We start from the raw sequence: 23,732 nt of genomic DNA on the forward strand, positions 1-23,732 counted from the left end.
AGGAAGGGGCGCGTTGTAAATTCGATACAAGCTTTTGAGCCCATCACAAGTCAAACTTACCAAGCAAACATAAGAATAAGTGTGCACTTCCTCATTTGGGGAGTCCTCACCAGATCTAAAAAGGATGGGTTACTAACTTCCTCATCTGTAACAGTGATCTATATAAGAGAAGCAGATTTCAGTAGCAAATACAGCAAGACACACCTGCATATTATAGATTTTCATTGACCAGATTCAAAGCCACCAAGTCAAATGATCTGACTGAATTGACCAGGGTCTTTCACGACTCCGTCTTAAAACCTGAGAATGGAGAGTGTGATCCCCTAGCTGTTAAAAAAGGACAAATTCACAAAGATGTGGTTGCTGCACGAGAGGCTGTTCTCAGGCGAGTATCAGCAGGCCTGTGTGCCAATCTGCTCTGACTCACCAAGGAAAAAAAGGTGTGTTTTAAAGTAAAATACATTTGCGCCTTTATTAAATTGGAGAAAAGAAACGTAGGAGTGGCAAAAGCAGGTGGGTCCAAATGAATGTTTCTTTATTAAATTATCAACCTGATGTTAACAAATAAGATTATTTTAAATTCAAGAGCAAGTACGGCCCCAAAGGTATCAATTTGCTTTGGTCCATTTATTTGAATCTAGCATCTTTTCGATCCTGGAAAATTCAGCTCATCTCTATTTGGCCATCCAAGAAGTTGGTCTTTTCTTTCATTGCATGAAACAAATACTGCTGTTCGCCTACTATGTATAAGGCACTATAAAGGAAACAAAGCCAAAGAGCAGGTACTTTGTCCGTCACCGAGGCTAAGCATGACACTTGATGAGTCGAACAAAGCTTGATATCTCCTGTCTATGCTTGTTCCAAGGAAACACACACAAGCAAAAGAAGACTGCAAAATTGATGTCTTTGGATCACCTTCTCTTCCTATGTCCTTCCAATACTGTATTTCTTCTATCTCAAGACACATAATTTTCACATTTTAACACTCCTAAATTGGGACGTGTCCTACAACTGAGCTGATAAGAAAACATACGTTTAATAATACATTTCATAACATGGTTTTTCTTACTTAGTGGTACATAAAATGATGGGTCTTACAATCAATAGGGTCTTAGAGTCAGTGACACAATACTAGTTTCCATGACAATGCCTATGGGAGACTGCTAATTGATTCTACCATCCATTCTTTCCTCCTCCATTTTGATAACAGAATCCACCGAATTTTAGTTGGGCATGTCACTACAGTCACATTTTCTAGCCTCTTTTTCAACTATGGGTAGCCTTTTGATTAAGATCTCAGCAGTGAGGTGGGAATAGAAGCCAGGTATGCAAGTTCTAGATCCAATCCTTTAAAAAGAAATGGCTTTGCTCTTTATTGACTGCCTTCCCTCTCCTAAGAGATGGAAGGAGATGCTGGTGAACCAGCTTCTCCTAGACCACCTGCTGCAGGTGACAGTGGAGAAACAAGAAAACTGGAACCTGGGTCCTAGAGGCGCTCAGGAAACAGAGCCGCCTTCTAGTGCTGGGCTGCTTACCTCTGGGTGGGCACGTACGAGAGAAAGACGCTTTTCTTTCTTTCTTTCTTTCTTTCTTTTTTTTGTCATTATATTTTTTGGGTCTCTGTTTCAGCAGCAAGTTGACCTGTACTCTAAACGAACACAATGCTTATGAAAATATTCCCTGATCTACTTTTCTAAATTCTAAGGATTTTTAAGACCTATCTTCACCTTTGCTGCTCCAAAAGTAAGGCAGGAATACCAAAAATGAAAGAACTTAGTATATTACAACAATGTATCATTATATGATTGGTTATCAAAATGTTTTCCACAATTAGTTTCTCTATCTTGTCCACGTCAAAATGGTTCACTTCTAAGGAGCCTGTAATATTTGTCTGATGTGTATTTAATTTGATTCTCATTAAAACCCTCCGAAGTTAGTACTTTTATCAATCCTGTTTTATAATAAAAATAAGAAAAACAAGGCTTAGGACTTGAAGGATTAAAGGGACAGTGGTTGAGCCAGGATTTGAAATTAGGCAATTGATAGAAATCCTTTATTCTTAATGGTCACATTGCACTGCTGAATGTATCCAAGGCTTTTTTTTTTATTTTATTTATTTATTTATTTATTTATTTATTTATTTATTTATTTATTTATTTTTAAAAGATTTTATTTATTTATTTGACAGAGAGAGAGATAGCGAGAGCAGGAACACAAGCAGGGGGAGTGGGAGAGGGAGAAGCAGGCTTCCCGCGGAGCAGGGAGACCAATGCGGGGCTCGATCCCAGGACCCTGGGACCATGACCTGAGCTGAAGGCAGACGCTTAGCGACTGAGCCACCCAGGTGCCCCAAGGCTTTTTATTTTAGAAAACTTCTGTGTAGCTGATGGTCGCTTCATTTTTAAAGAAGGACATTACACACCTGGCCAAAATCTAACCTTTAGTTAAAACACTATTTTATGGAAAAGTTGGATTTGACTAAAATAATTTAGAGCTTGAGGATCTTTAAATTCAAGATCAAAACTACCCATACTGTGAGGGAAGTTGTCCTCCATGGATGTATCACTTTTTCCAACGCTTTTCTTTTCACTTACGGTCTTCCACAGCTCAGACTTGGGTCAGGTTGCCTGTGCTCATTCAGACTACTCCCTTTTCTCTAGGGAGTCCCTGGTCGCTCTGCCCATCCACATATCTGTACCACTGCTCCCCCAGAGCACACAGATGGCAACAATCTTTTCTTTTCTAAAGCAATATTGCCACAATTTGCTATGGGTTCTCTTTCATTCCCTCTTCAGTCTTCTTATCTTCTCCCCATAGCTATGACTTCTATCGACTAGATACTCTGTACAAATTCACTTTCATTCATGTCCCAGTGTCAACACCCCAGAGTTCAAGGGAGTTCATGTATCATGTATTTCAAGATCTCTAGTCAATTCAGGAAGATAACTTGACATTTAAGCACTGCTGTAGATTTTTCAATTACTTACAATTCTTAACTAACTGATAAAATAACTGAGCATCTCTTGCTTTCATGTTAGCTCTGCAGATGTCACTTTTTCTTGATCGTTTTCTCCAGGCTGGTTAAGTTACTACACGACCACAGAATTATGACATGCTAGATTTTGATAAGACAATAGAGGTCTACTGGTCTGACCGAGAGGTCAGCAAACTTTTTCTGCGAAGGACCAGATTATAAGTACTTTTGGTTTTGTGGGCGATATAGTCTCTGTTGGAGCTACTTAACTTTGCCATTATAGTGTGAAAGTAGCCATAGATGGATACACAAATGGATGACAATGGCTGGTTTCCAATACAACTGTACAAAAACAGGCAGCAAGCCAGGTCTGGCCCACAGGCTGCAGAATGCTGACTTCTGAACTAGAGGATTAGTGCTGTTGGAACTTATAAATGCTGTTCTTATATCCATCACAGGGAGGAAGAAGTTGAGGCACAGGAAAGATAAGTAGCTTACCCACTGAGGACACGCAGACAGTAAGTAGATGAACCAGGAGGTGGATAGCTAACTCTGTATATTGCTAACCATTATGCTCTACTGTGTCTGCAATAGGCAGAGTATAATATTTATTTTAATGTTTGAAAATATGCTTGTATCATTAATAGTTCTCACAGGGTAGTAGGATTATGCTGGTTTTTACTTTCTTCCTTTTTGCTATAAATATTCTCTTAAAAATAAAATTTAAACTTAAAGTACTTTTCCTAACAAGAAGAACTATAGCTCACCTTTAAAGTAATGGATTTAAATGAGACCTTAGTGTACCTTTTTTGTTGTTGGCTCTGTGTCATTCTCTCTTTCTCATTCTTAATAGAAGCCCCACTGCGCCATCCCCCCCAACTTCATCAATTCCCATTCTCAGGGGAGCTGATTCTGTTTCCAGTTGTAGGGGAGACCTCATTACCTCAGGGTAATTCTACCCTTAGATTGGGCATGTGACTGGGAATGTGACCCAATTTGAGCCACTAATAAATGGGCATGAGACCCAGTTTGAACCAATGAGAAATGGTCTTGAGAAAGTCCTTCACGGGGGGCACCTGGATGGCTCAGTCAGTTAAGCATCTGCCTTCGGCTCAGGTCATGATCTCAGAATCCTGGGATCCAGTCCTGCATCGGGCTCTCTGCTCTGCGAGGAGTCTGCTTCTCCCTCTCACTCTCCCTCTGTGCTCTCTCTCTCTAATAATTAAAATCTTTAAATAAACAAAAAAAGAGAAAGTCCTTCACTGACCTTAAGTCAAAGTTTCCCGAAAGAATCTTCTCTCTCTACCCTCAGGGAATTAATGAGAAAATGGTGGGCTCAAGTAGAATTTAGCAGCCATCCTATACCCAGGAGGGAACCAGTACGAAGAAGAAGCCACTCTGTCTGCAGAGTGGAGAGGGAGAAAACCATGGCTTGATGGGACTGTTGAGACTCAGGTCTAGCCAACCCCAAATGCTGCTATAACTCTAGAATTCCAGATACATGAGCCGGGAAATGAGCTTATTGTTTAAGCCCATTTAAGTTGTAACTTGTTGCCAAAAGCAGAATTATCTGGAGAATTCAGTCCAGAACAATGCTTTTGCACTAATAATCAATTATTTTAGGCAAAATAATTTTGTATTAAATAATGAAAATAATTGCTTGAGTGTTCCAACTTACTCAGTAAAAATATTTATTATCAGTCTTAATTTCAAACTTTTAAGATTTAGAATCAAGCAGTCACATGATCTCTGTTTTCCCAAAGCACAAGTTTAATGCCTAACACATACCCTCTACCAAAGAATATGAGGTACTGATAAAACCAAAGGTAATCAAGACCATAAAACCAATCTTCCCTGTCCAGCGAATTAAAGGATTAATAGTACTTCCAAGCAAGTATGTATTTTGCCAATTTAAGAATAAATCCAGCTGGTTTATGATTTACTGACATGTTCTCCACAGTGACGCAGATATCCTGAAAGACGACCCACTTTCTGGGTGTCCAAAGACCTTGAGAGACTAAACGCCGTATCTGGGGATGGAATGCCTCCAGTAAAGTCTTGGCATCTCATTTGCAGTGGCTGCTGAAGCTATTCTTCTTCTACAACAACTTCTAGCTCTGTATTTTGAAATTAAGCTGTGTTTATTTTCTGTTGCCAAAGCGTTACCAAATTTCGCTTACTCTGAGTCAGATACAAAAGAGTAGAAAGGCTAGATCAGGTTATTATATATACATACTTCCCTTTGCTTTATTGAGATATAACCTTCATACAACAGAATTCAGCAATTTCAAGCGTACACTTAAGTGAATTTTGACTAATGTGTAGAGTCAATGAACCACCACCATCATGATACGGACCATCTCCATTATCCTCAGAAAGTGTCCTCCTGACTCTACAGTCACCCTCTCCCCCCACTCTTAGCCCCTGGGAACCCCTCATCTGCTTTCTGTCATTACAGTTTTGCCTTTCCCAGAATTTCATGTAAATGGAACCATACAGAATGTTGTCTTTTGTATCTAGCCTGGTATGATATTTTGTCATGTTTATGTCATCTAAATGGTGTCTCCCTGCTTCAGTTTGGAGCAAAGGAAGACTGGAAAGGCTCATGGTAACATTTGTGTGTTTGGAGTCTTGTTGCCTAGTTATGCCACTCATAGGAAAAGGTGTTGCTCACAGGTAAGCTGCACGTCAGTTTCCTGTTGTTTATCAACTGAGCTGATTGCTATTTGTTCTAGCTGTCTCTTAATGGTCTTTTAACTTTCCCAAGACTTTTATGTTACGTTAACAGTGATGTTGCCCATGTTGAAAATGTACTTTGTTCATCTTTCTGTGATTAATCTAGCTGCATGTACCATTCTTCTTGGTGCCTTTCTGAAACCTTTTTTCAAGTTGACATTTTCATTTAAATTGCCAAGGAAGAGAAAGACATTATAAATTACCATCTGTTCTAAATATGGTGTTCAAGAGCTCCCCTGATGTGGGATTGGTTTCTGGTCAAGAAGGACAACCAGCCAGGATCAGGTGAGAGTCACGGGGTTTTCCTTAGAATGTTTTCTTACTGGCACATGACTTCAACTCTGTGAACCTTATTTCTCTCATCAGGAGCCTGAGGATAGCAACACTTACTTCACTAGTACTGTGAAGATTCCACTGGATAACCCCTATACATCCACACACACCTGTCACACACAGTGAGAGCTCAATAATGGAAGCAGTCAGCATTACTATTGCTTTTTTATATCATTTCAGAGATATGTTGCTTCCAGATGATGATTCACTTGGCACTTTTTTATCTTTTTAGTTAGTAAAGTGTAGCTGATGCTACCATGCCTAAGGGGAGATACTTTTAAAGATACCCTGACATGAGTCCCTCTGTAAAGAGAAGAATGTTCATTGTGACTTTTTTTTTTTTTAAGGAATGGATTTCTTGTTATACTGAATTTTTTAAAGTATACCAGGTATATTTAATGTCAATTTAGCACTGTTGATCTCCCAGGCCTTAGGCTGGATAATTTTTCGTGAATGTACCCACAAGCAAATGACACTTAGCGAACGTGCTCCTCAAAATGTGCACAGTCCATGAATCAGCAGGATGGCTATCACCTGGGAGCTCATTACACACACCCTAGCCCAGATTAGGGAATCAGAATCTTCCTTTTTACAACATCCAAGGAGACTCGTGTGAGAAGCACTGATGGTCAATGAATTGTAGTGCCTCAGACCTGACTCCTAGTGTTTACTCTTCCTGGGCTGAGAGGTAATACGAGTCCCTCAGGTTTTAGAGGAAAGACTACGTTCCACAGGGCCAGCCAGGGCACTGGGGAGAGGGGGGCGGGCGCAGGGGACAATGTCAGGTGGCTGGATTTCTAGCCTTGCAGCTGTTCCCAAGAGGTGGGTTTTTCATCCATTGCCATATTTCACAAGGGAAAGCAAAGCCATGGACGAGAAGGGGGCACGTCTCTGTTCTTGAGTCCAACCCTGTGATGTAATCAGTTTCACCAGTTCCCTATGGCTCTGTTCTCTAGAAGTCTTTAATCTTCCAGAAACCAGTGAGAATAAAATATGACTTGGGGATTTGGGGCTCACTGATCTGGAGGACCAGGGCCCATCTTCAAAGTTCAACTATCTGCAGGTCTTTCATACAAGCATCAGGGGCTGGAAGACGTGGATGGGCAGGAGGAAGTCCACTGGTGACTGCTGGGGTACCCATGCCCCCACCCCACCACATCATGGACGCCCCCATCAGTGAGATGAAGGTCGGCACCAGAAGGTCCAAGGGTAAGTGTTTCACATTATAAAGCCTAGGCTAGCTTCTGGGTAGCAGGAGCGCTACCCAGTATCCATAAAAGAGAATTTGTCAGATAACCCATAGTGCTTTGGGAATTGCTAAAAAACCTCATTATACTTTGAAACAAGAGTAGATAAAATATTTACCATACAGAGTTCATGTTATAAAGAAAAGTCCATATTAAAATTATGACGAATATTTGCTGCTTAGTAAAGTAGTTAAAAACAAATCTCAGTCACCTAGACCAGTGCCGTCCAATAAAAATATAGCCGAGTTACAGAGTTCAATTTAAATTTTCCAGAAGCCACATTAAAAAGGGTAAAAATAAACAGGCAAAATTAATTTCAATAAAATGTTCCATTGAATCCACTCTATCCAAAATACTACCATTTCAACATGCAATTAATATGAAACTGTGAACGAGATCTTTTATGTGCTCTATGAAATCACTATAAAACCTGCTCTTACAGTTCATTTCAGTTCAGACTAACCACAGTTCAAGGCTAGTGGCTACTGTATTGGACAGAGTGAGTCCAGAGCACCTCAGGCCCAGCCAGGTCTTCTGTTAAGATGCTCTGCAGAGAAGATATTTATTCCATCCGTTTGAGTTGGCTGGAGAGCGTCCCTCCCTGCCGCTCCCCAAGCAGGCACACTGCCCAACACAGGAAAAGTGCATCCATCTAGAGGCCCCAGGAGAGAGCCAAAGTGCAGACTTAATATTAGCAAAGGTTAACGGGTTGCAGCTGTGGGTCACATGTTGGAACATTTCTTCATTTCTTAAAAACAAACTGAGAGAGGTTTTTTTTTTTTGCGGGGGGAGAGGTGTTAAAGTCAGAGAAAGAGAAAGAAAGAAGAAAATACACTTTCAGATCTAAAACTCTAACCCTAAAGGCTCAGAACCTGGGGGGGGGGGTGGGGGGACACCAAAATGCGCTGTTAGGGGACTGAATTAAAATGTCAGGGAACTCTCCGCCGACGGCATAAACGTCAGTGACAATTACTGAAAAAGAAAAGTTCCAAATATCACATTTTAAAGGATGTCCAGAGTCTCACATTATAGTAGCATGCTCAGATACACAAGATTTTTAGTTCTATGAATATACAAATTGAGTATCTGTAAGTCAGTAGGTAGCCAAGGATTTTTTTTTAAGAGAGGGAAAAAGCTAATGAGTGAATTAAAGGAAATCATGTGATATGTCACAAATAAAAGCCCAAACAACAAGTTTCCACTCATCGTATTCTTAGCATCACTTCTTTGGGTCTCCTGGATGCTTCAGAAATGGTTTTAATCAGAACGAGGTCTTGAACATGACAATAACAGGATATAGACTTAGGAGATGGCCTTTCTCCTCACCGGCTGGGGGATGTTGGCCACTAGGTTCTCTTAGCTGTTGCCTACACCAGCTCTTTCCCAGGCATTCAGGTGTTTGCAGGTTGCCAGTAAAAAAGCAACTTTGCCCAGTTAGATATCCTGGCAGGTGTCTTTCTGCCCGGGCCTGTGAGTGTAAGGCGTTCACTCCCGCCCCTCCTCTGGCTTGGCAGCCCTTTCTGTATGGGCCAAGGACAGCCAGGCAACATCAGGCTCTGTCACGTAAGAGCCCAGGGCCACGGCGATGGGGCATATCCAGGACAGTGTTCTCAGAGAGCCTCCTGTATTTGTGCCAGGGGACTGTGTTCCTCTCCTCTTTTCCCTCCTTCCGCCCTTCTCAGCCTCTCCGCAAGTTGAGATTGGGGTCCCCGCACAGCCCCTGGGTGCTCCCCAACCACTTGGTTCTCAGGATCTCTTCAGGGCATCTGTCTGACTCCCTGCCCTGAACTGGCCCCAGGAGAGGCCTGACTGCCCTTCCACTGCCTTGATGTCCCTGGGCTCCTGGAGTTTGTTCCCCTGGGCATGGCCTTCCTTCCACTCCCCGGGGGCCCTGCGGCTGAGGTGTCTCTGACAGAAAACGGGTCTTCATAATTTCCACTATATTTTTCCATAACAACTTCTAAAATTGTGTTTACGCTTTGGCCAAATTATTATTATTTTTTTACCAGTGATGAAGGTGAAACCTACTTTGCAGCAATAATTTGAATTGAAAAGCATTTATCTTCCCTAGTCAGTGTTTCTCAGATTGAATCCCATATTCTTAATCATTTGTTCTCTTTTAAAAGAGGTCTATGGGGTGGCACTCGCTGGCACTGTTTGCCAAATATTTTTGCTTCCCTACCTCCCTCCTTACCCCATTATGGGGGCATGATAAGATTGCACTTCTTGGCCCCTTGTGATTGGGTGGGGCCACCTACTCAAATGTACCAAGGACTTGTAAGCATTTCATTGCCAAAGCAAGAATCCCTAGAATTCTCTTTTCTCTGATAGTCCAGGCAGCAGCTGCTAAAACAGCCTGGATTATAGGGTGAGGACCCTGCTCCAAGGAGAGGAGCCCCCAGTGAACCTATGGGGCACAGACAACAGTCCTTTATTATCTCAAGGGACTGAGATTTTGGTAATGTTTGTTACACAAATGCCTAGCTTATCCTGAGTGATAAAGAGTTTCAAGTTTACCCAGAAAACCTCTGGTCCACACCTCCTCTTCATAGGAATTTATTATGCTAAGTACTAAATTTCTATTTGAAGTAATTAAACTTAGACTGTTCAACTTAAATTTGGAAAAAATGCAATTTTTATGATGTTGTTTGTTACTTATAGTCAATAACTCCTTTTGACAAAATCACACCATTAAAACTCCTAAAAAGAAATGAGGGCTATTTCTTCTGCATTTTCAATTTATAGGCACTAATCAATTTATCACAGAAATAATCAAAAAAGTATAACATTGAAGCAGAGAGAACCCTGGGTAGAATGACCATCCTGTTGAAGGCTAAGAGCTTATGTAGCCACCCAGGTAAAGAAAAAGTTAACAAATCAAATTTCAGCCCAGGTAGATCTCATGAAGGTGTTGGTGGGTCTGAAAATCATGATCTCTTTTTACATTTATGAAGTGTGCTCATACATATCACCTCCTTTTAAGAGAGACAGAGAACAGGCATTATTGTCACAGAGAGCAAACCTCATTACTTAAAGAAATAAGAAGTATTTGGAGGAACAATCATACACTCCCGCCTTTGCATTACTGATGTTCAGGCTCTGAAGAGTACTTCTGCTTCATGTCAGGGATGAACAGAATCATAAAGTGTGCTGTAGAGGAGGATAAGTCTTCGGGGCATTTACTAACAAAAACATATTTATCTTTTAAGATGACTGGTAGCCGTATATGAATCTGTGGTCTAAATGCTGTGGTTTATTACCCATTTCTTCATCCATATGGAGCTTTGCAAGAGTGCTATTCTCACTGGTCACCTGCAACCTGCCTGTGTCCTAGCTCAGGTTTGAAGCACAGAAGCACATATTTGAGTTACTAATTATTGGGTTCCTTAAAAATAGTAGACCGCTTTAAGTGGTCAACTAATTCAGGCTCTGAAACAGGAACTTGATAAATGATAACTCTACTTATTAGCAAATCAAAAAACAAAAAACTGGCTCAACATTGAAACAATTCAAGGTGGATCTCTGCTTCCCAGCCAGAAAGGTGGAGGGCTCCTGATGAATTCAGGCATGACTGTGACAGCTAACGCCGAGGCTAATAGGGAAATATCTTTGTGGCCCTTGGATGTAGAAGAATATTTCTTAAACAAAACCCAAAATACAATCAATAGGCAAAAATATACACTGATTTGCCTATACTGAATAAGTTTAGGCTTTAAGAATTTCTGTTCAATGAAGAAAAAAATAGGCAAAGTCAAAGAGTAGCTGAAACACTGAGGAGAATGTACTTGCAATGTCTAGAACCAACAAGGGGGTGGTATTCAAAACATGAAAGGAGGTTCTATAAATTGAAGGAGACAAATACCAGAAAATCCAATATACATGGGCAAGGATGTGGCAAGGCAATCCACAGAGAAGGAGCCAAACAGTAAAGTAAGATGCACGAAGATATGCTGAATTTTACTAGTAAGCAGATGTGCAACTTAAAACATTCAGGAGCCTGGCCCAATTAGAAGATCGGAAAATACCAAATGTGTATGTGGACAAATGGGATGCTCACAGGGTGTACACAGAAAGTAATCTGGCATTACTCAGCACACTAAGCCTGCATGCATCCCAGGACCCAGCAGTTCCACTTCTAGGTATTAAACTCCCTGAGGAACCTCACAAAGATTCCAAAGGGACACGTATGATGATGATTGGAAACAACCCAGGTGCTTGTCATTAGAAGGATGGAGACAAGAAACACAGCAGATGGTACTGATGAAAACCACACAGCACTCACATGTGAGCAAGACGGTGGAAAGATATTCTGACTGGATCTAATTAGATCAACATGTTTTAAAACATATTGCTGCATGAAAAATTCAGAAATAAAGCAAGATCTAGAGCAGCACAATTCCATTTATGTTACCTAAACACACACATACAACAAGCTCTAGTTTTTAAGGGCACATAAATATCAAAGCACATTCTGTTGGGAACCTGTTGAGAAGGGACATGGGAGAGAGAAGGAAGGGAAAATAAAATGAAACACCAGAGGAGCCTTGCACAGCCCAGTGATGGCTGTGCCATGCACAGAGAGGCATGATTAAGTCAACTCTGTACTCAAAGAGAAATGACAATAACCAAAACAATCTCCAGCAGAGTCATGTTGAGGCCATTTTGGAATTTTGTGCATTTTCAGTGCTTCCACATTTCCCAATATCCAAATTCTGCCTTCCTTCTATACCTCAGAAAATCCTTAGTTTCATGTTTATTTGCTTGCATCAGGGAATGCTGAGAAACTTCTCTGATGAATGTCAAGTACAACTGAGCAGTTAAAAGACTAGTTGAATTGCACCTTAATAAATATCACGATCCTTGGTGTGTTCTGGAATTTGCAGGCAGCTCCCCTTTCTTGATTTGCAAAATATTTTTGCATACAGTTACTTATTTATCATTGGTATGTCCTTTATTGTTCAAGACAGAACAATCTTTAGAGAGGGATGAGATGCTTCTATGTACGAGCCATGAACAGGTGGCACATGCCATCCCTGGAATTCTGTTTCTGGAGGTTTTCGATAGTGAAGTATGTTCAGTCTCATGGATTGACTCTGGACCATAGTAAGGTGCATTAATGTTAGATTGCATTCACTATTTACCCTAATTTTAACTATGAATTGCTTTATTATATGCCAACAAATATACAGGTTAGTTTTCATCATTAACAGATGAACTGATTGAGATCCAATTAGAATACCTGTGTACTTATAAACAAATGCAATCAAAACGAAAACACAGTGAAATGGTTTCCAAATACTGCACATGAGATCTAAGCTGTTCTTCAACTTTAAATGGTAAGAACTTAGATTTAGTTCTTTCCTATATGATGAAAGTGAGTATAGTTGTACACTTAGGGAACTAGTAGAGGAAATTGTGGGGAACTAGTAGAGGAAACTAGTAGAGGAAACTGCCAGCTCATAAAAGAAAAAAGAAAAAGAAAAGCAACCACAAAGAATTGGAAAAAATACAAAGCATCTTAAATGCATGTCAAGAGACATTTTTGAAAGTGAATATTATACATAGGTTGTTTAAAAGCAGATGTTTTGAACACAGCACTCAGTAACTGTTTGCCAACTAATGGATGTACAAATGAAAATGAGCCCCTGCTACACCAGGTGAGTCAGTGCCCTTTTGTTTCTGGGCCAGCTTCACATCAATTAACCTTAAATGATTTTTCTAAACATATGACCACCAAATACAACATTCTGTGATTCACTTTGTAATGTGAAAAATATTTTCATTGATATGATCGATGACTTGTTAAACTTAAGAAGCTGGTTATTTTTAGGGAACAAAGCCTACCAAATAGTTTACAGAACTTAGGAAGAAATGATATGGTAAAAAAATACTACATGAAGTAGACCCTCTAGTTCACTCAACTGCCATCAAAAATTCTGTCCCTTGATAATTTTAGAGCAGCCTGTATAAATACAGCACATAAACTGTCATAAATGGCAGAGTGAATACTTCAATTATCTTTAGTAAAATTTGTCTAAGTTCTCAAAGACAACTATTTAAGCCTGGATACTACACATAATGATCAAAACATGAGGGTAAGTACTTATGCTCTATTGCACTCTGTGCCACAAAAATAATCATGCTGAGCATTCACTCAATAAGCCTTCCTCAGTCTTCCTCAAGATCTAAACCCTTAGTGGTGTATTGGTTCAGAAATGTAAGCAGGAAAGAAAAAAAGAATTCACCTTTGAGAGGTAGTAAGGCAGTTGTACACCCAGTTACTCAATTCTTCCTACTTAACATGTAGGACTTGTCCATAGGTCAGTGAAAGAGTAGAATATAATGAACTTGAGTTTACTTTATTGAATCAAAAAAATGAATGAATCTTGGAAGTTGTCAAGAATTCTGTTTGTGAAGAGGTCCTTGGGCTTTTCCTGAGAACATCATACAACTTTAACTGTGAAAGCTCAGGCAATAGTTTTTTTTTTTAAGATTTTATTTATTTATTTATTTATTTATTTATTTGAGAGAGAGAGAGAAATAGCATGAGAGGGGAGAGGGTCAGAGGGAGAAGCGGGAGCCCAATGTGGGACTCCATCCCAGGACTCCAGGATCATGACCTGAGCCGAAGGCAGTCGCTTAACCAACTGAGCCACCCAGGCACTCTCAGGCAATAGTTGTTAAACAGATGGAGACTAATCCTACATGTGCTGACAGATCAGTGACTCTTACCTTTCTTGAGTATGAGGACTTCTGGTTAATGCCAAATAATATAACAGTTGCCCACATTATAGGAATTGTGCTTTTAATTTCTGTTCATTGAGACTACATAATGACATAAATTTACTATGAACTTAATAACACATTTCAACTCATTAGTCATTATTAATAACAATCGCATCTACCTTCATTCTGAAAAAATAATACATATTTATCCAAGACCTATTAACTCACTCTACAGACAAGGCTTGGTTGCAAATGGTTTGAGGACTTTCGCAGTAACTCCATGGTCCCCAAGGATCTGTGACCCATTGGGACAGACTGCCATATGATCATCCCATCAACTATGGGGTTAAAGTTACAGCTGCTGGGTGACAGGAGTGTGTTAGCAACCCTGCTCATCAAGATTTTCTATCTGGTCGCCCTCTATGCCTATTACTAGACAAGGTAACAAAGTTTTGCTTTTAACAGGAAAGTTTCCTCTAGCAGAAAAAGTGTCCTTGGTTCTGGCCATTTTCGTCAACATTCCCCTTGTGTGTCTCCTGGGGAGGACATAAAGACTTCTCCACTCTCTGAGTCTTCCTTTACCCAGCCACCTTAAGACCTTAAGAAGGGTGTGTTCACCATGTGGAGAAGGAAGGCTTCTTCTCAATCAGGTCCCCCTTCAATAGCACCAAATTCAAAGAAAAAGAGAAAACAGCACAGGCCCATATTATTTGTTCCAAAACAAGAAATCTAGCCATCTCTGGAGTGTGTGGACCTAGTCCCCTTTGCATCTGCACCCACATGAAGAAGTGTTGCTATGGCAACATGACCAGTGTTCATCATCCGGCCATCTGGGTGCCCTCTCAGGAGAGGGAGGAGTTATCCCATGAAAAATCTAGCACCTGATATCTTTATTACCATCTTCCTGGGTGGGACCTCGAGGGGTAGAGACAAAGGGATCTGTGTGCTCTCTCCTTTACTATTCAGCCCCATTTCCTGAGTGTTTCTCTGTAGTAAAGGAGCACATCTGTGTACATCAATGTGGCCCTGCAGAGTTTAAGTGATTTCACCTGCTCCCCAGGCTGCATCTCTTTTCTTAGGATTATTTCATAAACAAGGGCAATCTTCCTGGTGGGACGAAGATGGAGCAAGCAGTTTTGTCATGGTAACAGCAGCTCTGGATTAGGAATAGCGTCCAGGAATCCCTGCCAAGGAGCTGGATACGCAGGGTTCTGCACATTGTACTCATCATCGCCTCCGAGGCAGCAAGCACTTTCACAAAGAGCTAGTATTTTCTCATTTATTCACAGCAGGGAAGCACAGCAATTTGGATTGCAGAAACTGATTTTGCCAAAAACACAAGAATGGGCCAAATGGCCAAGGAACAAAACACTTGGAAAAGCTGACCATCTTTCTCTCTTGCCCAGATAGAGCATGAACATTTCAAAGACAGTATTAGAGGGCCATTCCCTTGGCAAATGCTTGAAAAAGAAAAAGCAAAAGCAAACCCACTCCCTTATTCTATGAGAGAGAGATCCAGAATTAAAATAATTGAATTAAGCATTGCCACAATGCCCACAAAAGAGGGTTACCAATATTAACAGAACAGAATAAGCCTGTGCGGTTTATTCATCTTGTTTTATATTTTAATTAATTTTGTTTGTAATGCCACTGGGGCTTGGGCTAGACAGAAGGAGGCAAATACTCCTCTGCATCCCACAGGGTGCTGGGGCTGGAAGGGGAGGACCATTGCTCTCAAGGGCAAGGATCAGCCTTTGAGAAGGAAAAAGGGAGGAGACCATGATTCCCAGATTATATAACTAATGAATGGCTAGTTGATATGACTCTGAATGTCACCAGGTAAAGCTTGGAGCTCTCCCCCAGTATCATCATCCACAGAACCTTGCCTGGAAGGTTTGCTGGAATCTCAGCAGTAGGGAGAGCAGGTCAAGTGTGAATGGAAGGGGCTGTGGCTCTGCACCTGGCCATGAATGAGACTAGGGCCTGCAGGTGGAGAGGCCAGTGCAGGGGAGGGCACACGTGGGTGGTCCATGGGCCAGCACTGCTATCTGTGGGCTGGGACACATCTGGAGAAGGGGTTCTTAGGAGCAGCAGTCTCTAGAAAGAGCAGGTACCAGTCATCAAGAGAATGCAGCATCTAGCTTTCAGACAGTGGATGAGTGAAGGGATAAGCTGTAGGATCCTATTTTCAGGAGAAAAAAGGGCAGAAATTAAGCAGGGGCCGGGGCCCCAGTCAAACAGGCTAGGGTTCAAGATCAGATTAAGAATTAGAATAGAAGCTGGGGTGTGAGCAAGTTGAATAAATCAAATATGTGCATGTTTTGTGTGTTTATCAGATGTCAATAAAGCGGCGTGTTTTTTTTAAGGAATATCATTTCATGTTGGGACTTCAAATAAAGACTGTAAAAGTTAAAAGTTAAAAAAATATAGACAGAGAAAAGAAACTAGGGATTGAAGAAGGGGTTAGGAAGAGAGAGGCCCCAGGGGGGGCAGCCTGCATCAGACTTTGCACAAGGACAGGAGCCCATCCTCTAGTGAGACTAGGAATCCCTCACAGGCATCAGGGTCCATGGGCAAGCAGGCAAATGTGGCACTCACAAATGTAAACCTTTGCCTCTTCCTCTGAGCACAGCCAGGAAGGTGAGGACTGAGCAGCTTGTCCCAGTTTGCCTGAGACTTTCTCAGATTCAGCTCTGAAACTCCCAGTTCCCAGGAATCCCCCCAGTTCTGGGCATACGGGGACAGCTAGTCTCCCTACAAGTCACCACCCGAGTCCAGGGTCCTGGGTTCTGTAGATCCCATTACACATGAGTGATAGGTCATCAGACACCAGGACTGATGGGTGGGATTGAACACACGGAGTGTATGTCACAGTAATGTGGCGTGCTTTCCTCTCACACTTCTGATGGATGTTTTCAAGCTTTAACTTGTATTTAAGTGAAGTAATTAGGATTCTGACAAAGGTATATGGCCCAATTATTTTAAGAGGGACTCCGGAAGGTGGGCGTGAGGGACTGGGAGAGGAGGAAGACCCTGTCTCTCCAAGGTTCCTCACTCGAGATGCTGCTCTTTGGGCGAGGTGCCCTGAAAATCTGCCTCACCCACTCCAAGGCTGTAATCTCATTCCGCAAGAGATAGGTCACTTGGATTCCTAGTTCAATTAAAGCCACATGATGCCCTGGAACATCTTCCCCTCAGTATTTGTATGGGTTAAATGAGAGTCCACTGACCTGGAAGATTTTAGGCAGAATTTCCTTTAGTGGAAGGAACTTGCTATTTAATCACCAGCTTGGCAAAGGAGCTGACTCTGGATTCAAAAGTCCATCAGTACTGTTTTTATGGCTTTTTAATTGTAGCATTATTTCCCGTTTTATGTAATATTGTAACATTCTTTAAAAGTTAAAGATGTGGGAACTAAACAAATAATCCATTTAAATATAGACCATTTGTAGCACTCAGGCTATTTACGAAAATATATTTAGGTAGAGTACTATTAACTCTCAGCTCCAAAGGTTCGTTTTAGCTATATGAAGTGTCCTGTCATTTTTAAAGATTTTATTTATTTATTTATGAGAGAGAGAGAGAGAGAGAGAGCATGGGCACGTGCATGAGTAGGGGTAGGGGCAAAGGGAGAGGGAGAGAGAGAATCCCAAGCAGACTCAGCACTGAGTGCGGAGCCTGACATGGGGCTCGATCTCACAACCCTGAGCTGAAATCAAGAGTTGAGCACTTAACCAACTGAGCCACCCAGATGCCCCATGTCCTGTCATTTTTTATGCATTCAAGAATATTCTACGTGAAAGCTAATGTGGTAGCATGCATAAGACAGTAATAATTTTTTATATGTCATTTTTGAGGATGATGGCTTTGCTGGGAGGATTAGCACCATTTATTCTGTGTGATGTCAAAGAATGAAGATTTAATCCTATTAAGGGAAAGCACTGTATGAGTTTCCAGTGACTTTCTGTCCAATATCCTTCACTAGTTTCTAGACTCACACCTTTCCAGCTCTTGACACGGGAACTGGACTGGAGCCACCCTTGGGCACTGCCTGGGCCTGAGTTACTTTTTCTGGATCTTTTGAAATAAATTCAGTGAAGACAGTGTTCTATCCCAAGCCTGAGATGGTAATTAAACATAGCATTAACAAAGACAGTACAATAATTGGACTGAAAACCACACCCCAGATGGGCTTCATGACAGCCAGAATCATGGTGTGGTTCCTTCTTTGGAAGAACAAAAATTATGTTTATAAAAATCTCCCCTTAAAAGGGAATGTCATAAACAGACATTCCCAAAGCTGGAAAGTCCCTCTCTATAGACATATTGGTGTCTGCATGACAGTTCGTTATAGTATAATAAAGATGGCAGCTATTAAGAGTTGGACGTCTCTCTGGTAAGTGAGGTAATCTAAAACTTAGCCTAACACTATCTAATGAGGTTTAATCTTTTTCTATTTTCTATTTCTTATATATTTATCTAAAAGTGGGATCATGGATGATGACCCTTTGGGATTAGAAAGCTCAAATGTCAGTTCTTGATGTTATCTAAACATGCCACCAGGGAAACCACCCACGAGTGTGTTTATGCATTACTGGTACCAACATAACACCCAGTACTTATATTTTAATAAGTTATAGATTAGCTATGAACAATATAGGTATATCATCAAAATAGGGAAGTTATGGTCAAGCCTTATAGGTTTGTTAGGCCAACAGAGAACAACAATATCACCAACAAATATGGACCTACTCAGTTCTATCCTGTTAGAGGCTCTTTGTTTGAGTTGCAACATACTCTTTTCCATGAACATATCCCACACAAAGACAAGAAGTGGAGGGTAGCGGAGGAGAGGGATCTTTAGGATAAGGGCTTGTAAAATCCTTTGGAAAAAAAAATGAAAGCAAAACCACAGCCACAGTTATTACCTATGTAGTTGTATAACCTGGATCAGTAAGCGACAAAAGCTATTTAGCCAGTATATTAATTAAATAATGCTGCATAACAACCATCAATCTTAGTGACATAAAGTAATAGACATTCATTTAGCTCATACGTTTGTGGGTTGGCTGAGAGACTGCTGATCTAGGTTTGGGGAAGTTTTGCTAAATAAGCTTACTCCAAATGCCTCTCAGCCTCCTCTGGGGCCAGGAGGCAAGCCTGGGAATATTCTTCTCATGGTGATGGCTGAAGTGCAGAGAGCAAGCCCAACCACACAGCACATTTCAAGATTCTACTGCATCACGTCTGGTGGTAACTCACCATCAGCCAAAGCAACTCACATGGTCAAGCTCAAAATCAAAGGGCAGGACAGATGTTCCATCTACCATGGGACCAAAGCAAGTTACATTGGCATGCCTAATCTCATTTGAACCCAGAAGTATTTTCGTCCAATGGAGATGAGGGGGAGGATGTGTATATTTTAAACAATAATCTAAACGACCCCCTTCCTCTGTCATCTCAACAACCAAAAATGTGTTGAATCACTAAACCCTACCCTGGCAATCAAAACAATGCCATTATGATCAGCTACATTAGTTAGCTTTGGCTGCAAAAACAAACACCCTCCAATCTCTGCAGCATGCTGAGACACATTTAGCAGACTAGTTTACTGAGAAAACAGTTATTTCTTGGCCATATTCCATATGGCGGCTATAGGTCAGCTTCTGCAGCTCTGTTCCAAGTTGTGGCTCTTCTCATTCTGAGTCCCACACTGAAGGAACACCACCAATTTAGGATATGCTGTTCTTGTGGCAAATGGAAAGGGCAAGAGAGCTGTCAGAAATGCATTTACAGCTTCTGCTCTAAACTGGTACCTCGGGCCATCAATTCAGAAGGCCCAGCCTGACTCAGTGGGGGGAATCTATCCACCTCCAGAGGAGCATTGCTGCAAGTCCCACGGCCACGGGGGTGGGGGTGTGTATGGGATCCTCCCACAGAGAGGGGTGAAGAGCTGGGAACAAGAACGCATCTATCACAGATAGTACCACTTCGTGATGAGAAAAGTTCACTGAGCAACAATCCCGGCTCTCCACTACTTACCCATAGACCTAGTCTACTACAAGCAAAAGTCTAAGCACTCTTAAATACTTGCCCACTTTCTCATTTATTTTGAGAAATACACATTCAGTTTTTAGGGCAATGGCCATCTCTTCAGACCAGCATTGCCATTCAGTGCACCGTTCAGTCATACACACGGTGCTGCTATGTGTCTACTGGATGAGCGTGGAAAGTTGGATTGATTGGTATCTTACCAGGTGTGAGGCAAGAACACGTGCACTGCAGGTACCAGGAAGTAACATCAAACCGAAGCCAAAGAGAAATTTAAGTGCAACATGAAACAACTTTGCCTTATGAACAAAACTGCGGAGATGGCCAAGGCAGGAAGCAGTGTAATCACCGACACGCTCCCCGGGTCAAAGGACGCCTGTGGACGCTCTGGAGGCATCAGGACACACTGCTGCACTACAGTTGTGCTTGGGCTGTAAGGACTGTAGACTTGCCAATAGTTTGGTTTTATTTTTTCAAGTGTGCCCTAAACATTGCAAAGGCACCCGTGAACGAGTCTAAGCTAAGTATCCTTCTGCATTGGGTCACTGCCTAGTGTTTGACACCCAGCCCATCCTTTGATTCTCTCTGGTTTCTATATACTTTGATTCTTTCCATTTTCTACATTTCTTCAACTTACTCTAAGTCCCACCCACTTGCCTCATTTGCATTGGTTTTACGTTTTTGGACTTTTCTTATCAGTGACTAATAGTTACACTGTTGGTATATTCAGAGAACCTGATGTTCTCATCACCTGTGTTTCTAGCTTCTAGCTGTGGCTTCAACAAAGTCAGAAGCTAGCTGGGAATTTTGGCAAATGGAAGCCTAGGGACCAGTGAGACAGAAAGCCAGAATTTATTTGCCCACAAAATGAGTAACATCCATATGAAATATAACTGAGATTATTTACTGGACAGCCAACCCTCAGAATAACCCACCTGGTTGAATATTGTGATGAAATCCACCTATTTCTTCCCACATCCTCCTTCCATTCACAAAGCCCAGGGGACTGGTGTAGCCCTATTTTATGGTGAATTTAGGTACTCTTCTATAATATAGAACATCATTTTAAGCTAGGTCTTTCGATCCCCCCTAAAATAGACTAGGCTCTCTGGTGCCAGGGATGGAACAGGCTGGGTTTGGGAGGTGGCTAAGGAAGACAGCATCACTGCCAGGCCTCCCATGTGCATCAGGTAGATTCTTTCCAATTCATTCTAGCTTCACTGCAACCTGTGATGTGCACCCTTAGGATGAGATGGGAATTTGGACCAGTCTTAGAGGATGCGGTAACTTACATGATAATAACTTCTTCCAAAAGTCAGGATTTACTGAAAAGAGGTTCTCTGAAAAGTGAAGGCAGAGCACTGGACAATCAGACTTGAGCATGGGGGCCCTTGAGGTTATATTCAGAGAGGGGGGATACCAGCTAAGGCAGCAAAAGGTTGCAAAAGGGTTGAAGTGACTATGTAAGCATAAGGTTTCAAGATGACCCTAATAGCGATTTGGTCAATTAGTTAGTTAGTTGAGTCACCAAAACATGAGTAATTGATAGTGACGCACAGAAACCATAATAGGATTGATTTTGGAGTTGGGGCTCAAGAAAAATTCCCGCACTATTGGTCAGTACTTCTGAGTACTGTAAAGAGGTAATTTGCACGTTATTATTCTTTGTGGGAACACTGGGATCTCTGAAATAGAAAATTATGATTTGGCCTATAATTTGACTGAATTCTGCTATTAGCAAGGGGCTTTAAACTGAAATGTTAATTCCTTCTCTTTTTGAAGATAATACTTTGCTTTTCTGCTTATGTTGTACAATCTTAAAAGGCTGAAGATGGATAGGTTCAGTTTGAAGACATTTGTTTCAAAACTCAAAGCACCCTTTGAGAAGTAGGTGATTCCAAGAGTGAGACCCTACAAGATGAGCCTGGAAAATCTCATTGTACTAAGGAGCAAAGAAGCTGTAAGAACTGTATCTCAGAGTCACCAAATAATTGATGGGAGAAGTTAGTCTTTATGTAAGTGTTCCAGTAACAAACGAAGACATAATGATAAAATGGGAATGTTATCAATATTGTCATTTACAACCTCTGGTGAATTAATATATGCAGGCAATGATGATCAATGGTAGCTAACGCCACAAAAGAAGAGACGGGCAGATAGGAGGGGTCTCTTAATGGAAGAGTACTAAGCCATTTACAAAGGAGGATTGCCAAAAGTATCAAACCTAAACCTGATTTAGCTCTAGATCTACCTACCGATTGACAGGGAATACAAGAGACAGAGGGTCATGTTAAAGGATCCTAAGGATGTAATCAACCAAATTTAGACTGCAGAAAATTCTACAGAAAAAAAGCCAGAAAGAAACCCTAGTATTCTTTACCCCCAAGGTTTCAAGGAAAAGAAAAGAACAGAACAGGAACCTATAGACTAAAGACCAAAGAGACTTATCAGCCAATCACAGTATGGAATCATCATGGATAGTGGTGGCTCAGGTGCTAAACTCATGTCTGGCTTCAAACCTGACTTTCAAATGGGGATCATCTAACTGCTTAAAACCAGAGTTAACACGTCTTGGAAGCCACAGGATCCACCGTTCATGATCTTTCACAAGAACAACCATGTAGAGCCTTGAACTGCTTCCCCATTGAAATGTCTCCACAGTGCTCATGAATTCAAAGCGGGTCTGTGGGTCTAGAGGAGCAGCGTTGAACTAGACACCAGCGGACATGTAAGAGCAGCTGCTTCTGGGAATCATCCCATGGCCTCTCAGCAATACTCACAATAATATACCACATGCCTAGTTAAGTGGCATTTGCCTTCATAAGCCATCAGCACACACTGTTTTTTCTTTATTTTTAAAAACTTGATGTCAATCTGACATATACTTAGCTTTGGGACTACATGTGCAACGTCTTTGCGATACTGCTGAACAAAGAGCAAAAATATTTATTTGACTATTAAAACTGAGTGCAGATTATCATACATCTGATCCAGTTGTGAAGACAAGGTTTATGTGATGAGAGCAAGAGGAGAGGGCAGCAGGATATTTTTTCTCTAAAAGGAATCCACAGCCCATATGTGCTCAAAGAACAAGGATCAACTCATCTTCATGGTTAAAACAGGTCATGTTTTATCTTTACCACATTGTGTATGATCTGTAAACCCCAAGGTACATCATTATAATCCAATAGTTGACTGGTCAGTTGAAACCTCTATAAACACAGAGGCTACTGCTTGCCACTGAATGTAAGAGTGAAGGAAAAAGGTAGAAATCCAAATATCTCTGGCCAAGTTCTGGGAGGTTGGGGATGTGACAAGAAAACCAACAAAGCTTGTTTTTTATCAGAATGTTCTATCAAAACCAAATGAGTGCTACAAAAAAAAAAAAATTGATGTTAGCAACCTAATACTCTTCAAGGTTTTTATCAAAAATTCATATCTTCCAAAAATTATTCTCTAATATTCATTTTATAATAATCCCTCTGTTACTTTGTCTTTGCATAAAGCATTGCTATGTATTTTTATCTATTATTCTCTAATTATTCAGGTGTTGCTTCAGATATATCTGTATGTCTCCAAAGGCATAGCAAATCTTCCAAAGAGCAAAGAATGAACTTGAGTCCCTACCATTTCTCTCAGTATAGTGATACAGAAGCACCCAAAAA

The 23,732-nt window shown here is 41.1% G+C and overlaps 1 protein-coding gene across 2 annotated transcripts in view; it reads right to left on the bottom strand.

The window, feature by feature from the left end:
* Positions 1-23,732, bottom strand: part of SLC22A3 (solute carrier family 22 member 3) — an 86,329-nt gene that overhangs the window by 15,338 nt on the left and 47,259 nt on the right. For both annotated transcript variants that reach the window (XM_036110040.2, XM_036110038.2), the window contains exon 6: positions 61-158. In XM_036110040.2, the coding sequence (XP_035965933.1) occupies positions 61-158 (98 nt within the window). The remainder of the gene's footprint in view (positions 1-60; positions 159-23,732) is intronic.

Source organism: Halichoerus grypus, chromosome 9 (genome assembly GCF_964656455.1).
Source record: "Halichoerus grypus chromosome 9, mHalGry1.hap1.1, whole genome shotgun sequence".
In the NCBI taxonomy this organism is placed as follows: Eukaryota; Metazoa; Chordata; class Mammalia; order Carnivora; family Phocidae; genus Halichoerus; species Halichoerus grypus.